The sequence below is a fragment of the Ambystoma mexicanum genome, chromosome 3q (assembly GCF_040938575.1).
Source record: "Ambystoma mexicanum isolate Mex_15411 chromosome 3q, UKY_AmexF1_1, whole genome shotgun sequence".
Taxonomy (NCBI): domain Eukaryota; kingdom Metazoa; phylum Chordata; class Amphibia; order Caudata; family Ambystomatidae; genus Ambystoma; species Ambystoma mexicanum.
In genome coordinates, this window is record NC_090926.1 from 880,469,279 (window position 1) to 880,483,112 (window position 13,834).

Sequence of the window (13,834 nt, forward strand, 5' to 3'; positions counted from 1 at the left end):
TAACACTTCACTTTGATTTCAACTAGTCAGAAAGTATGCTATAAAGAATTTTAGTGTATGGGCATATTTGAGGCGGTAATGTCAAAGGCATTTGTTTAGGCAAGCTCATCAAAGTATTTAGAGCCTGAAATGTTGTGTTGCGATAATCAAATATATCAAAGGGTTTTTGCACAGCCCAGTTGCGGCAAAGAAGCTTTTGGACATTGTGCTGAATATGAGGTGAGGAAAAAAGAAGGGGAAGTCTAACAGGTCAATAAAAAACCCAGTGAATCCAATAAACCACACAAAATAGCGATTAGAAACCAACGTGAAATATGGATTGAAACCTACTCGAATTATCTCCAGGGGCCACGTCAACAAGAAGAATGTTCACTTGTTATTCCGATCATAATTTATTGCAGATATATTTTCGAATGGATACAAATGTAGAATAACTACATCCAGAGTTGAAATGGAACACACCAGGATGAAAACTAGATTCATAGATTACCTATTTTCTGCCTTTATTTTCACCTATATACCCTATAATCTGAGGATTTAAAAAATACAGGCATGGAAAAGCATACACCAAACGCATTAGAATGATTTCACTTCAAAGCGAGCATGCCAAGAATTTTATAATTTCATTTTGCCATCAATTCTTTGATGAGTGGTTATGATGAAGTCCCCAGCCTAGTTCAATTGATCGTGAAGGGAGTGACAGTGGGCTGGGCTTTGCCCCAAGCTACTGGATGTTAGGTCCTGGGACAGAACTGAGAGGTTCACCTCGTTAACCTCCATGGGTCCCCTTTATGGAGTAGGGGACAAGCACATGCTCTCCAGTGCAGATCATTCCTAGCAGACTGGACTCTTTCCATTAGCCCAGAAAGGCTGTGTGGGAGAATTATAGTGTGCCTCATCCCCAACTGTGTGAATCGGAAGCTCTCTCCAAGCAGATCCAAAATCCTAGCAAAGACACATAATTGCTTTGTTTCGCTCCGACAATTTTATTTATGTATTTTTGGATTTATAAAGCGCACTACAGCCCGAAGGCATCGAGGCCCCATGAGGGACGTGTATGAAGGCTTGATTCAGGGTTACATGAATGCGGCCCAAGAGGTTACTTGATGCAGATTGCTCAGTTACATTTACAGGAAACAATAATGAATACAGAAGCTTTCAAGAGAACATGAGGAACATTGAAACAAAAAGCCTGGTTTTGATAGCTTTCCTGAAAGCTGAGTGACAGTCAATCTGTCGTAGTTCAGGGGAGAGGGAGTTCCAGAAGGTAGCAGCCATATTCGGGAAGCTAGGGCCACCCGCCCGCACTCTGCATGTGATGGGTGCCGTTATTCTGTTGGAATACACAGCTCTGGAAGGTCTAGATGTGGTGTGGGGGATAATTCTGTGAGATAAGTAGGGGGCGGCGGGCAGCCCATGACGGCATTTGTGCATCAGGGCGAGTGTTTTGAAGACATGCCTTTCCTTGATGGGTAGCCAGTGGATACAATACAATATTGCAAAGTCGCTTCAACTACGGTATCAAAGAAATAATGTTAAAGCTCCCGGCTGAGATGCTGTGTGAGCTCCAGTGGGCTCGGCATTTTAGATTTTGCAAGTTCACGGTTCTCCGACCTTGAATTGCTCTTGTATGATAAGATACATGGTCTCCAAGCAGAGATTTCACTCACTGGGATACAATGTCGCAAATCACTTGTGAACTAGCATCCTCTGCAGTTTCAGAGGATTCAGGAAGGTTACCACAAGTCTTTCCAGCTTGCAATTCACATGCTGGGGGTACAGGAGAACAGGAACCTGTGTAGGCCAGTAGTAGAGGGTAGTAGGCAGCACTAGAATGTAGCAGAAAGCGGAGAGTTACAACCAAGATAGGGGACTGGCCAGGTGAAAGCTGTGTCCAGCCCTGAGCCCCACAATGAGGGCCATAGCCAATCCCAACTCTACCCTATTATCAGACACAGCTGCAGCCACTCACTGGGATCCCAGCCCAAGGAGAGCATAATTACAACCACAGTCCCAAGTGCGGGCTGGACGAGAAAGAGTATTTAGTCTGGTGGTGGCTGTAGATTGGAGAAAGTTGAAGCAAGCAGGGTTGCAGATCCCTCCTCCAGCACTCACAGGGATAGGAGGGCACTGAGTGGTACTTATAGTGGGTGGAGGGGGAAGGGAGTTGCTGGGGTGTCCGCAGTTTGGAGTATAGAGGAAGGCAGCCAGGGAAGAGGAGAGGAACGCAGGTAAAAGGAAAGTGGAGGAGCTGAGAGTACTTGCAGCAAAACCTGGCAGGCCAGGCACATGAAATGAAAAACAAATCAGGAAAGCATCATTCAGGAAACGTGGCTTGCAATAGAAAGAGAGAGAAAGCCACTGTGCCAACTTCCCTTTCAAAAGGTGGATTCCATTTTTATTTATTTATTTATGTACAGGCGGAACAATGCTCTTTTGAGCAGAAAAGAACGTATAATAGATAAGAAATCAGATTTGACAGGAAGCAGTTAGCTCCTTACAATGGAGTGAGCTTGAGGGAAATTCTGACCACGTTGTGGAGGGGGGTAAATGGAACAGTCACCAGGGACAACACATGAGTGGCCATATATAGATTAAGGACAACCAACATTGGACATTTCAAAGTGCAGGTAGGCGGTACAGCCAGCTCCGCTCGGGACATTACCATGATGGGTGAAATGCTAGAATGGAGGCAGAGGAAGTGGCAAACAAAGGCAGGTTAGAGGTGAGGGGAAAATGTTAGCATCCTCCCACATTTGCCTACATTTAGACTAGCAAGGGAGAGCTACTTGCCCATGCTCCAACAGCTCTGTAATACCAACGTGGTATACAATGCTGGTGAAGCTTGGATGCAGGGCCGTAATTGCCTGGGGAACGCTACCCTGTAGATGCATCACAGCCACTCCCCGGGTGATGGCGGAGTCAGGTGGCGGCTACTGCTAATGACACCCCTCAAGCAAAACAATCAGGCCTCTGTAAAAGGGGACCCCTAGGCAAAGCAGGCAACGCCCATATCTGGTATGAGACCCATTATGTTTTTCATTCAAAAGCATTGCATTGAAATTAAGATGATAATTGCCAACTGGGATGACTGTACCTGCCAGTAATGGCCCGGCTGCCCGGGTTAAAGGCCTGAGCTCAGTCATGGCTTTTAGCAAAGGCAGCAAGCAAGCTTGTAGGCCGGTACGACTCACCCTACCAGTCAGTAAGGCTGTTAGCATGCATGTGCACTAGAGAGAAATGCAGGTGCCAATGTGACAAAAAGTAAAAAAAACACTGATGCGTGAAAAATGAAAACTTACCTTTTCCAATGTTATCTGCTCTTTTGCCATTCACGATCTGTGCTAGACTTTTTTCAGTCGTCTTTACACAGTTTTAATGAAAACTGAAAAGGGACTAGCATGGCTCATGAGGACCGAAGATGAAGACAAACCAGGCAAAAGCTACATTCGAATTATTTCTTTAAAAAAAAGAGGATCAGTAAAGAATATCAGGTGGCGGAGGAGGATCATCAGCTTGCTCTGGCCGCACGCTTATATTTCTGTATGCAGCCCACGATCCGAACAATCTGACCAGCTGCTGCACGCACACCAGGGCACACAGATATAAAGCACAGTTTAACAAAGTATGGGAATGTAAAGGTCCAACTAAGTGCTCCAGAAACCCAATACACAGCAGCCACACAGGAGACTGGCAAACTGTAATGCCGTTTCCACCACTTGGTCTGCCGGAATTACCTCCAGATTCCAAGTGGCGCAAACACCGGTAAATACCCATTCCATAGAGTCCCACAGGACCGGTAATGCTGGCAGTTTCTCGCCAATAGGGTGGCAGATATCTCTCCAGCTCAAAGCTGGAGGTAAATCCACCACTCTACCGGCAAACATGAGTGTGCCAGGGCGGTAACGTGCCATACTGGCACGTTATTACCATACCGGCACCCTCATAATGAGGCCTTTAGTCTAATTAAATGGCCCCAATGATGTCCAGCAGGTTTGTAACTCGGCATGAAACACAACAGGGCACATTAAACACCTTGGATGAAAATCCCTGGCCATAAGAAATTATCATTAGAATTACTAGGGTATCTATTGAGCACAGACCTAGCTTCGGGAAGCAACAGAGAGCTTTACAATCAGAGGGGGAAGAACACGTTTAGGGAGCAGAGAAACAATGCAGTGGGGATCTAACAACAGGGGAGGGAGGGCAATTGGGAGCAATGGATCAACAAGTAACCAGCAGAGGAAACAGTGGGGATCAGATCACCCGGTCTCAGGAATGTGGGGAGTGGACGGTGTATGGACCTTGGTGTTAGGGAGGAGTCATTCCTTGAAGAGGTGGGTCTTGAGCTCCTTTCTGAACTGTAAAAGCGAGGGGGCAGGTCGGATGTTGATAGGGAAGGGATTCTTGAATCTTGGGGCATAGACAGAGAAGGCCCATCTTCTTTTTTTCCCTTCCTACACCAGCGCAGTTCAAGTCTGCACATGCCCTTACTTCTGGTGGATTGCAGGCATCTGGAGATGCTGGGTTTCTCTGTGAGGTAACATGGGGGCTTCATGGTAACAGTCTTGCAAAGGATGTAGCAGGATTTGAAGATGATGCGGCCGGGTAGCGGAAGCCAGTGCAGTTCATGGGGGGGTGGGAGATGTTGTTAAATTTGCAGAGCTCTTAGAGTTGTGCTGCAGCATGCAGGACACATCTCAGGAGAGCCAGAGTAGTTGCCGGAAGGCCTTCCAAAAGGGCATTGCCACCATCCAGGTGGGAGAGGACCTAGGCTTGGACAGCAGATCTGAAGTTGTTTTCTGGGGTGAAGAGCTTGATTTTCCACAGGAGAGAACGTTGGTACCAAGCCATGTGTGTCTTCCGAAATGATGCATACCCAGAATTGCAAACATGTTTATTGAGAACGTTCTCTTCTTTTCACAGTAAAGAATTCCTATTCAACAGGACTGATAACTGGCCTCGTTGTGATATTGATACTGTTGGCCATTTTCCTGGCAATTCCTCTACTGATTCTTCCTAAATGCAAAGCAAGTAAGTGATATTTGCCACCCAGTGTTCTAAGCTTCTGTTTATTTAAAACATTTCATTTGGGGAGCAAGTGAGAGTGGGTGAATATTCCTGTAAAGTGTACATTATGGACCATCCAGTCCTCCATCTCTACGGCCTTTCAAACCCACCTCCGAGAAGACAGAAGCTAAAGAGCATACTGAATTAATAGAAGAGTTGGTGTTTCCAAACCTTCCTGAAAAACAAGACAGTAGTAATCTTTTCACTATCCATAAACAAAGGTTGTTCCTGATCAAGAACACCTCCTGAAGGTGATTTATGTGAACGATGACATCGCCAGCAGCCACTGATTTGCACATAGTAAAGCCAGTTTGTGGAATGTACCATTTTTGTTTTTGCTATTAGGTGATGCTGTAGTGCCACCTATATGCCAAAACTATTGCATTGGAGTACAGCTAGGAGATAGCTAGCATTTGAGGAAGGACATACACCTTGTTATACCAATTGATTTCCCATGGCTATACTATATCTGGCGGTCTCTCCACCCTGCACCTGCCCCTTCCCGCCCAGAACACATCCACCTGGGATCTCTTTAAACTATCTTTTTCAAGCAGTAACATCAAACTTTGGCCTGCCTGTTTTATTTCTAAGCTGTCTGCTGAGAGTTTGATAAAGACAGCAGATTATTTTGACTTTATCAGGCTACTCACTCATGACATGGGGCAGTACATGAGCTGCAAAGTAATGTGATTTCATTTGGCTATTATATAATGCAGATTCCTTGCCTTAAGATGTGCTGATCCAGACATGTTTTGTGAGTACAAGAACATGTTGTTATTTGTGATTGCCCATAAGCAGCTTTAAACCGGTGCTGCCCATTGCACACCACCATTGCATAGTACTGATTGAATGTATTCTTTCGATTTAATCAGTTATTAATTGGCTATCACTTGGTTTCTCAATACATTAGCTGTATCCAATGAAATATCGAAATGACGTATCCACACATGGCCTTTGTTACATGAACATCTTTTGTAGTTATTAGTGCAAACATTTTATTGGCAATGTTTAAGAAAAGGCAAGATATTCATTTTTGAAAGAGAGTTGTCATTTTTAACAAGGGTGTGTTACTGTGCAGACTGGGACATTTGCACAGTGGCAGCTTTCAAAAGGGTAAATACTTCAACATTCTTCATTATTGCATAGTTTAATGCAAATGTGTTTTCTGCATGTTGTGTGTTCCATCCCCAGTTTGTCTACACCGATGCACACCTTTCTCTGGCACTGCTTTTTGAGTGGCCATATGTCATATCCGTGCATCCTCCATAACATTTCCTGAATTAGTTACAGCAACTCTTTATTTTCAGTTTGCCCTGTTTTTGAGACTAGAATGGGAAGCTGGAGAGGAAGAGTGATTAAGGGCACATCACAATATACCACCCTAACCATTGGCATGAGCCAGCGGAACATCAAAATGCTTTCTTGAAGTACGTTTGAGCTCACTGATAACATTGAAGTCCGAGCGCAAATGTTTAACTCTCCTGACGTGACAAAGAAGAAAGAATCACAGAGCTCTCCAGTTTCCCGTAGACATGCACAAGAAGGCCACCCAGTCCTGTTTTCCTTGGAATTCTGGGACACTTAGCTTTCTTGAATTACAAATGGGAAAGAAAACACTACAAATGCCAGGGTCCAAAGCATAACAACCAGGCTATCGGCCTTCTCTTGCATGGCCACTTGAAACCCGAAGGCTCTAGAATCACAAGTTTAGAAAAGTAGCCCAATAATGAAATAAAGGACTTGGCTATGATTTTCTGAACGGTTTAAGGTTTTGACAATTAGGTGCCACTTTAGGCGCTGACTATAAGCTGCAACTATGAACACGGGAAGTGAAGCTAGGAGGAGAGATGGGATGTTAGGGGGACACACATGCTGTGGGCATTATTTGGATTTGTATTCAGCCATTGACCACTCATAGCCAAGAGCTAGCCATGTGCTTTTAAGGGGAAGCATTTGTTATTTCTAAGCAGTCTTCTGTATGGTAATGGAATATGTACAATTAAACACCAGCATTTTGTGTAATGCAAATGTCTGAAACAAGTGTGCCCTCAAGCACTTGATTTATAATCAATGTGTGTCTTATTGCTCTTGCTCTTTGCCAGAAGTCCTGTTAATAACAAGTATTGGCAACAGTTTTGGCTCTTGTATAGGCATTAAATAGTTATTTGCCTGGCGCTGTCATATTATACTGAAGTACTAACCCAGTTTTCCAGCTCTTGCTATCTTATTACCATGTATTACCATCATAGCAGTGCCTGGAAAATGCCTTTACCATGCCTACATAAAAGCCATAACCTTTGGCTTTGCCAATGCTTGTTTTTACAGGGACCTCTCCATAGGCTATTGCAACGGATGAAATGTATTTTGGAAACCGTCCTGCTCTTCACTGACACTCAATGTATAGAGAGAATAGCTGCTGGTAGCCAAAATGTAGGGCTTCCTCAATGTCTCGGCAGATTTAGATGCAGCCCCTCACCGCGTTGAGCTATGGTGCCTCGATAAACGAATGAGCACTGACTGTACCACTGTCAAATGGCTGGCCTCTCTCTCATGAAACCTCACACAGCAGGTCAGGCTGGCATCCTTCCTCTCCACGTCCACCATCATCATATGTGGGGTGACTTTAAAATCATGCCCATCAGTGATGCTCTTCATCATCAGTATGTGCTTGCCCGCCCAATCCTCAGCAGATCGGCTACCACTCGTATGCTGATGACACTCATCTCCAACGATGGACCCAATCAAATTGCGGCACAGGGTTAGTTCAAAAAAGATATGCTGTTAGATAAAATATGTTGTGGTAATTGGAGATCACGCGTGCTTAAGAATTTAGCTACACAAGAGGCACATTCACTTTAAAATGTGCACTACATGCGATAACACATGAACTTGACAATGCAGATAGTAGGTCTGCTTACAATATGTGACAACAAATGCATTTAATAACTGTATTGCTCGCCAATAGTGCACGGACAGTAATTTATCACCAGTACAGCCGCAGAGCCAAAAAATGTATTGCTCACCAATAGTGCACGGACAGTAATTTATCACCAGTACAGCCACAGAGCCAATACTTTGAACGCAGGTAGACAACGCAATGACTTACAACCACACGCACGCTTAGAGAGTAAGTAGCACTTATACGGCTATTTATTCATAGTTAGGCATATATACAATACAAGCATAGATCAGATAAATCATAGGAAAGACAGTAAATTAGCAAGAATACATCACCATGGGCGTAACTTGACGAAGCCTCATCTCGCCAGAAGCGGCTGAAAGACCCCGATAACAGCCAGGCCAAGAGCACAACAGCCCACAGGTATATCGGACCAGGGCGTCCCCCCTCGGACTGAGGTCTTTGTGCTTATCCCGTCTGACCGTTGAGGGTTTCCGCATATATGCCCTCCTCAACAAGGGGTGGCAACTTCTCGAACCTTCTGGCAATGCGCTTGCGCATTGATGGGTGACCGTTGGTTGCCAGCTGGGTCAACCGACAGTAACCTCAAGGAGCACAGCGCTTCCCTCTCCTAAACGCCCCGGAAAACAATTCCACAACTCATCTCAAAACCTTGGCGCAGGCATAGCAAACCAAAACAAACCTCGTTATCAGGTACCAGCCGGCACCTGCGGATCTTAGCTTTCCCAGCGCCGTGTCCTTGGCTGAGAAGGCCTGCATTCCAAACCCATCAGCGAATAACGTTGAAAACATGTTGTTTCGCAAAGCAAGTGCAGCTTTCCACTGAGGCATGGATAAATATCCATTATGGCTCTGAGTTCCCCCAGAATGCACTGCGCACCAGCGCCATGTTTTTTTAGCTCGAACACCACAATAACTTTGGCTGAAAAGCAGATTGCGATCATTTATTGTCAGAATAGTCATTAACAATGTATGCTACCATCTGATGTCGAGCCTAGTTTTCAAGCAGAACATTTCTGTTATGTTATGTTATATTGTGTTAGTGTACTTATAGAGCAGAACATTCACCAAAAGGCTTCTTGGCGCTAATTAGAAAAGAAGAGGAAGGACAGTTAAAAAAAGATATGTTTTTCAATTTATTTATTTATTTACTTGGATTTGTAAAGTGCAATAGCAGCCCAAGGGCATCGGGGCACTGTTGCACGAAGTTGTCTTAGTTACAGAGGGATACTTGGCTCTTGATTACAGTGAGCATGTATCCTCGCAATGATACTGTATCAAGGAACATACAAAGGTGATTACATTTGGTTAGCATTACGGTTGCTGTGAGAGCTACAAAGCAGTAGGACCGGATTATGCAGTCTTCATATGACAGTGGTGCCAAAGATACTTATTTAGACAAACAGCATGGTTTTTATTGCTTTCCTGAAGGTTAAATGCGACTCAATACTTCTAACGTAAGGGGGTAATGTGTTCTATGTGACGCTGCCAAGACTGGGAAACTAGATCCTCCTGCACGCATTCTCAGGGTCTTAGGAACGGATATCCTATTAGTATAGGAAATTCCTATGGGTCTGGCTGAAACAGGCTTAACAACTCTTTGAGCCAGGTATAGTGATGCCATGTTATGGACACATTTGTGCGTTAAGGCAAGAGCTTTAAATACTATCCTCTCTTTAATGGGGAGCCAGTGACCCTGCTTCCTGGTCTCAGAGATATGTTCCCCCTTGGAGATACCAGTGGCAGCCCTAAGGGCATTATTCTAGACCGTCTGGAGTTTGGTGATGTTTTTAGCAGATGTCCCCAAAAAGAGGGAATTGCAATGATCCAGCCGAGATCCAATTATTGCTCTTGCAATAATGAGACAGTTCTGTTCTGACAGAAAGGGTCTGGCTGCGTTACCAGTTTAGAGTGGTAGGCTGAGGTAGATGCAATGGCCTTGACCTGCCTGTTCATAGGAAGGTCAGAGTCCAGGTAGACACCCAGGGTCTTTACAGCTTGTGATACAGGGATAAGAATGTTGTCAATCATAAAGGAGCTGTATTGTTTGCCCAGTTTCCCGAGGGTGGCAGGAGATCCAATTAGCAGAAGTTTGTTTTTTTCACCATTAAGGCATAACCAGTTTTCTGCCATCCAGGTTTGGATGGTGGAATATATGGACTTAAGGGTGGCCATATCGGCCTCATAGTCACCAGTGAGGGGGATGAGGACCTGCGTGTCATCAGCATAGTTAGTGAATGTGATGCCCAAGGCCTCCCGAAGGTGAAACAGTGGCCTGGTGAACAGGTTATAGAGGGTGGTTGAGATGCAGGAGCCCTGTGGGACTCTGCATTTAATGAAGCTTGGGTGGGCACAGGCTGAGCGAGAAAAGACTTTCATAACCCTTTCCTGGAGAAACGAGATGATCCAAGCAATGGCCTTAGGGGAAAAGTTAGCGGCGGAGAAGAGATGGTGGCAAACGGTATTATGGTCCACCAAATCAAAAGTTGCAGACAAATCTAGGAGAAGGAGGGCGGGTTTGCCCGCATCTCTGAAATCGTCCATTTGATTTTTTAGGTCTAGGAGTGCAGTTTCGTGCCATGTCCCGGCCGGAATCCCAAATGCCGGACGCCAAGCAGGTTGTTTGCCTCAAGGAATTTTTGGATTTGCAGATAAGTTGCTTTGCCGAGAATTTTTAAAAGGAATGGGACCGTTGTAGCGGGTCTATAGGTCCCTGGGACAGTTGGGTCAAGTGTTGGCTTTTTGAGGAGAGGACTGGACATACCCCTGCTTCCTTGAGACCAGTAGGGACAAGGCCTGAAAGGAAGGTGACATTAATGAATGCTGTAAGGAACGGGGCAAGGGAAAGGGCACAATCTTTGATAAGTTGAGCCGGGCTGGCGTCCCCTTTACAGAAGGATGGTTTAATTGATTTGAGGAGGGCAATGACTTTTTGTTCGCTTATTTCCTTGAAAGCAAAGAGAGGGGAGTCACCAGCAGTGCTAGTTTGTAGTTCCGATATTTAGTGGCTCAGTGCCTGTTGATGGGCTAGGATTTTATTTTGAAGCGTGTTAAGTTTGTCCAACATAGCAGATTGGATAATGTTACATCAGTCTTCATCTTTGCGGAGTGTTGGTGATGGGGTTGTGGGGGTTTCCAAGTCCCTGAAGATGGCAAAAATGTCTTTGGTCACCGATTTAGCATTTGCTATCCTTGTGTTGAACGAGGATGCTTTTGCTTTGATAATGGCAGTTTTATATTCTTTAGAGATAGTCTTAAAAACTAATTTGGAGGAGTCATTCGGGTTTGCTTTCCAATGGGAGAGCGCTGTCTTTTTCTTGGCCCGTAGCTCGAGACGTTCTTGGGAAAACCAAGTATAAGAATGCTTGGAACGCTTGTCTTTTCTTAGGGTGAGTGGGGCGATGGCGTCAACTGCTTGATTGACGACTGATTTGAAGGCATTGGCAAGAATTTCTGGGTCAATAGAGAAGAGGGCCTGAAGGACCGGCACTAAGAGCAAAGGTGTGAGCTTTTCCTTCGTGAGCTGGCGAGAGCTTCTGGTCAGTGCCATGGGGAGGGGAGTTTGTTGCTTGATGGAGCTCTTCGAGGTATGAGGTTCAAATCGAATGGCATGGTTATCAGACCACGGGATAGGGGATAGAGGTCCATGACCCTAAGGAAACAGTTATGGTGGGCAACCCAGTCAAGGGTGCGGCCTTTCTGTGTGTAGGCTCTGTAATGGCCTGAGTGAATCCTAGGGTAGACAATGCTTTATTAAGGGGGACTGCTTGGGTGTCATTTGGATCATTAAGGCCTAGATTGAGCTCTCCCAGGAGGATGGATTGGGAGGTTTTCTTCAGATTATCCGACAGAGCATGAATCAATCCATCCTGGAAGTCTGAGACCGGCCCTGGTGGTCGATAAACAATATGGAGGGCAATGGTACAGTTAGGGGAAACATTAAGAGGAAGATAGTCGTAGTTATTGCCTAGTTCCCCCTCCATCCTTCTAACAGCAATGGTCTCCTTAGCAATAAGAGCTACCCGTCCACCTTTCTGAAGAGAACGGTCTTGCCTGAAAATAGTGTAGCCTGGGGGGATGGTAAGGGCAAGGGCTGGGTCAGACGCCTCATTGAGTCAGGTTTCACTAATCATTAGAAGGTCAGTATTACAGCTCATTATAAGATCATGAACGTCAAGTGCATGGGCGGGGAGAGAGCAGGCATTAATGAGCGCACAGTTATTTTTGGGTAAGGCCCTATTGGGGAGAATTGGTACAGAGCTGTCAGTATTTCACACAGGCAGGTCAGTGTTCACAGAGTTAGGCATGGGCAGGTCATCATTCATGGAATTGGACATAGGCAGGTAATCATTCACAGTTAGGCATGGGCAGGTCATTATGCAGAGAGTTAGGCATAGGCAGGTCATCATTTACAGAGTTAGGCATGGGCAGGTCAGAATGCATAGAGTTAGGCATATGCAGGCCATCATTTACAGAGTTAGGCATAGACAGGTGATCATTTACAGAGTTAGGCATAGGCAGGTCATCATACATAGTATAGGGCATAGGCAGAACAGCATTTGGTAGCATTGGGCTAAGCAAATCATGAGGTACAGCACTTGGACTCAGTGGCATAATGGGGGCACCATCAGATGGCATATCAGGATACAAATTAGGTATTCTAGCCGGTGGCAAAAAGGGTACATCGGCTGGTGGCAGCAAAGAGGAAGTTAGCTCAGAAGGAGGAACTTTCTTGTAAGGCACCAGAGGGGCGGCAACCACGGGCAGCATTTGGCTGTCAGGATTTGCAGTAATAACAAAAGGTAATGGGGGTTCTGTCTTAGTGACACCTGGTGGGCATACTATGGCACGCATATTGCCTGTACCATCATTATTCATAATTGTAGAGTGGTGGCTGCATCAAATGTACATGGAGTTCCAGGATCAGGGCTGGTGAGGGAGAAGTGTTTCACACGCCTGAGGATGAACTCTTTAGCCTTGGGCGGCATAGGACGCCGCATGGTGGCTAGCATGTGTGGCGTGCTTGAGACGTAAGGGCATGGTGGAAACATCGTCGTCGGTAAGGAGGTGGTAGGCGCCCAACTAGGCAAACCCATTTCCTGGGCCACAAATCAGTGGGTTGAATGCAGTCCTGAGTGGTGCAGGTTGGCTGATGTTGGGCAACAAAAGGAAAGATCGGTGGAAATTGGCTGCAGTGTACACTGAAGAGAGTTCCAGAAGGAAGCAGCAGAGACAGAAAAAGAGTGCACACCAATCTGACTGGAACTAAACCTCGGGATAGAAACATGAATAGCATTTGCAGAGTGCAGAGCTCGCCCAGGAACATATGGATGGAATTGTTTCTGACGATATTCCACACCTTGCCCATAGAAGGCGCTATGGACGAGGCATAGTGCATTGAATTTAATGTGCTGGGCTACCGGAAGCCAATGGAGCTTCTGTAGCACTGATGAGATGTGGGCACAGCGGGGTGTAGGAGTGGCCACATGGGCAGCATAATTTTGTAGGACTTCATCCGTTGCAGGAAATAGGCAGGCTGCGACAGAAACCCAGAATTACAGTAGTCAATGGAGGAGACTACCAGTATCGAAACCACTGTAGTAGGAAACTGCACTGGAATAAGAGGCTGGACCTTGCGTAGCATGTGTTGATGGAAATAGCCACGCTGGCAGACTGCACCAACTTCGGGCTCCAAAGACAAGGAAGCAGCTATTTTCACCCCAAATCCTTAACAACAGGGACTGGGGAGAGAAAAGGGCCCAAAGTAGATGGCCAAAAAGCTGGGGTCCAGTATGATGACACAGAGGGGGCCAACCACCATCATCTCGGCCTTATCACCGTTCA

The 13,834-nt window shown here is 45.7% G+C and overlaps 1 protein-coding gene across 2 annotated transcripts in view; it reads left to right on the forward strand.

The window, feature by feature from the left end:
- The window catches only part of MILR1 (mast cell immunoglobulin like receptor 1), a 270,232-nt gene that overhangs the window by 200,320 nt on the left and 56,078 nt on the right, over nt 1-13,834 (forward strand). For both annotated transcript variants that reach the window (XM_069655003.1, XM_069655002.1), the window contains one exon: nt 4,927-5,034. In XM_069655003.1, coding sequence (XP_069511104.1) covers nt 4,927-5,034 — 108 coding nt within the window. The remainder of the gene's footprint in view (nt 1-4,926; nt 5,035-13,834) is intronic.